This window comes from Gigantopelta aegis, chromosome 3 (assembly GCF_016097555.1).
Source record: "Gigantopelta aegis isolate Gae_Host chromosome 3, Gae_host_genome, whole genome shotgun sequence".
NCBI lineage: Eukaryota > Metazoa > Mollusca > Gastropoda > Neomphalida > Peltospiridae > Gigantopelta > Gigantopelta aegis.
In genome coordinates this window covers 57319793-57323211 of record NC_054701.1, presented here as the reverse complement: position 1 = coordinate 57323211, position 3419 = coordinate 57319793, and the positions used below count along the sequence as shown (strand labels likewise).

At 34.7% G+C, this 3419-nt stretch overlaps 1 protein-coding gene across 1 annotated transcript in view; it reads right to left on the bottom strand.

The window, feature by feature from the left end:
• Window positions 1-3194, bottom strand: part of LOC121391061 (sodium/calcium exchanger regulatory protein 1-like) — a 29492-nt gene extending 26298 nt beyond the window's left edge. The window contains exon 1 of the mRNA XM_041522821.1: window positions 2948-3194. Within this exon, the coding sequence (XP_041378755.1) occupies window positions 2948-3017 (70 nt within the window). The 5' untranslated portion in view covers window positions 3018-3194. The remainder of the gene's footprint in view (window positions 1-2947) is intronic.
• Between the last annotated feature and the right edge of the window lie 225 nt (window positions 3195-3419).

The following is a 3419-nucleotide window of genomic DNA, read 5'->3' as shown; positions in this document are numbered from 1 at the left end:
CAGGAATGTCCCGATAACAGAGAGAGCAGATGACTTGGTAGATTTCATTAGTTTTCAATGGTAAAGATTTGATGTATACCAATTGATAAGGAAATATATATTGTAACATGTTAATATTTTGGGCTTGTGTTTTGTAACTCTGGATCACTCACAAATGCTAAGAAAGATTTTATCAACCAAGCCTTTGCTATATTAAAAATGCACTTTATTAATTTGACTGATGTTTACATTTTTTCGACAAGATTGTAAAATATAAATCATTATCAAAATGGATGTGAAATATTGATATTTGATCATTTAAATATGACTGAAGTACACCACACATTTTGAAAACATATAGTAATGTGTGGTTATATCAAATATTATATATTAATAAATCGTCAAAGGTGCTCGTTATAAATTGGTGTTAAAGTACACATTGTTTGTTTTGGGGGTTTTGTTGTTTGTTTGTTTGGGGTTGTTTTTTTTGTGTGGTTTTTTTTTGGGGGGGGGAGAGAGGGGGGTTACGTTTTTCGTAAATAATGCATAAATGTTAAACCAAGTCCTTGTTTACTTTTGTAACAACGTATGTTAGATGAATGTGATTAATGTAGCATATACTCGAGTTCACGTGAAAATTAAGGCATTGTTGTAAAACTATGCTGTTAATTTTTATGTGATTCGTACTTAGAAAATGGAATGACGATAAACATGATCCATGAACAGGTATTAACTAAAGAAGAATGCGCAAACACGAAGGAAGGAAGGAAATGTTTTATTTAACGACGCACTTAACACATTTTATTTTTTACGGTTATATGGCGTCAGACATATTGTTAAGGACCACACTGATATTGAGAGAGGAAACCCGCTGTCGCCACTTCATGGACTACTCTTTTCGATTAGCAGCAAGGGATATTTTATATGCACCATCCCACAGACAGGATAGTACATACCACGGTCTTAATGACACCAGTTGTGGAGCACTGGCTAGAATGAATTTCATTTATAAAATGATTTGGTGGAACTGTCAACAAGTAATACCAGAATACTAAGTAAATTTATAATCGGTAATTCCAAACGTCCTGTAGAAAATGGTAGTTAAAAAAATAGGCTATGTCACTATGTGCATTTTAGATGTTGGTGAGTAGTTTCATTACATTTTTAATTGTACGGTTTTATCTGCTGAGAGAAATGAGTACATATTTAGTTACCATACTAACAGACCAATTACAACTACCATTTTACCTCTCTTTTTAAGTTTATTGTGGGTTTACGTTTTGGGTTTTTTGTTTGTTTAGTTTTGTGGGGGTTTTGTGGGTTTTTGTTTGGTTGTTTGGGGGTTTTATGTTTTGTTTTATTGTTTTATTGTTGTTTGTTTTTTGTTGTTGTGGTTTTTGTTGTTTGTTTGTGTTTGTGTTTTGTTTTTTGTGTGTGAGTGGGTGTTGTTGTTTTTTGTTTATTTGGGTGGGGTTTTTTGTTTGGGTGTGTGTTTTGGTTGGGGGTTTTTTTGTTGGTTGGTTTTTTGGGGGGTGGATGAGGTAAACATATAAAACAACGCTATTCTGTTAAATATGTAGATCTTTACAAATGATTATCAAGAGGGTCAGCCTTTTGGGTTATGTAGTAATAAAACACTGCTTCAGAAAACACGTGCTTTCCCCGAGGGTGCTGTCCTCCTTGCCTTGTCTTGAAGTAATTTGTTTTACTAGTGTAAACACTGCAGTTAGACTTGTCGACTGCTAACCAGATGGTCGAGATGGTCGAGATGGGAGGTAAGATGTATTTGATCAACGTGAAGATGCCTTTTGTCAGTCCTGAGTATACAGCAGTAGGGACGAAACGAGGCTGCGTTACATGAATAGGGTGGGAAAACAGTACAACCAAAAAAATCCAAACAAAAAAAGAAAAAAACCCAAGCAAACAAAGAAAAAAAAAAAAACCATACACCTTGGTTTTTAAATATCTGTTAATATATTAATAGAATGCAGGAAATTGTATTTCAGGATATATAGTTTTCAAATTTTACGGGGGAGCGTACCCCCGAACCCCCTAGAAACTTTACTTTGCTCCCTCGATCTCAATCAGTCCTCTACCCCCTCCCCTCAATGTCTACTTGCTTCCGCCGTGCCTGTTAGGGTTCGGTATGGCCCGCCGTGTACGTTTCCGTGTGTGTTTCGACAAATGCTTTGTACTATGTCATCAGTTTCTGTGACGTGTGTTCCCTGGCCATACGTACAAGTAAATGTCAGTGTCACTACGTATAAAATGCCATTTATACGTAGAAGCAAAAACGACATATAGCATTTATACGAAATTATAAACGGATAACTATTTTTTCTTAAAATTGTAACAATATTTTTCATTATGAAAGTGGCAATTGCATGTGGATCGATTAGTAAATACATTATATTATTACATACCTATTCAATCTTACTATAGAAATAAAGACATTTTGAAACCGTGTGATAAATTTATTTTGTATCTCACATATGTGCGATCTGGCCCGGAACTTTTAAATGGGGAATTCCCTTTTTATTTTTACTGCAGTTAGCGCCTTTTATTTACTGACGTCATATATGTTTTAGGCTACAAATTATGTCACATCGTATTTGAAACATTACACAAGGCTGCCGCAGAATATGATTCTTATCGTTAAGTAAATCCATGAAAGGAGTTTTGATTATAGATTTAACAAAGTGCTGTTATGACGTTAAATTAAAAACCGTTTTTGTAAAACATAAAAGAAGGTATGTAATAAATACAGAATTTCACATACGTTGTTTTCGCTTCCTATTTATTGCACGAATTTATTTTTCGAAAGAACATAGCGGGTTATATTCTTGCGCAAAATAAACTCGTGCAATAAATAAGAAGCTAAAACAACGTATGTGAAGTTCTGTATATTTATACTGATCTATTGATTAATACATTTTATTATACTACTGTTAAAATATGTATAACTTACCGATCGCTGCCATATACTCTTCGAATTGTTCACTGCTGTATAATTCCCATTTCCCGTTAAAATGTGCCATAGCGTTGTTATTGAGCGATCGTTATAGTCTCGTTTTATTAACGCGCGATCTTCTATCGTCTGCTACACTTGTACTGGCCAGCAGTCATTTTCGCGAAAGAATATTTATACGTTCAAGCCACGTGACTATAGGAGTTCTTGATTGTTACTTCTGCGGTATTCCTGGAAAATGTAATTAATATATTCTTTCAAGCTACATATAACAAGATAGTCTGACAAGCCCAAAGGTGTGTTAAGGTGTGCTTTAATACAAATCTATTTACACAGCCATGTTTGACGGGTTGCCGATGTCTGCGAAGAACGCTTTGTTATCCACGAAGCACGCAAGATCTTCTGGCACCATAGTCTGTAGATATAAGAAGTTGTGCTTGGCTCGAAAATGTAAATATTTTTTACCAGACAG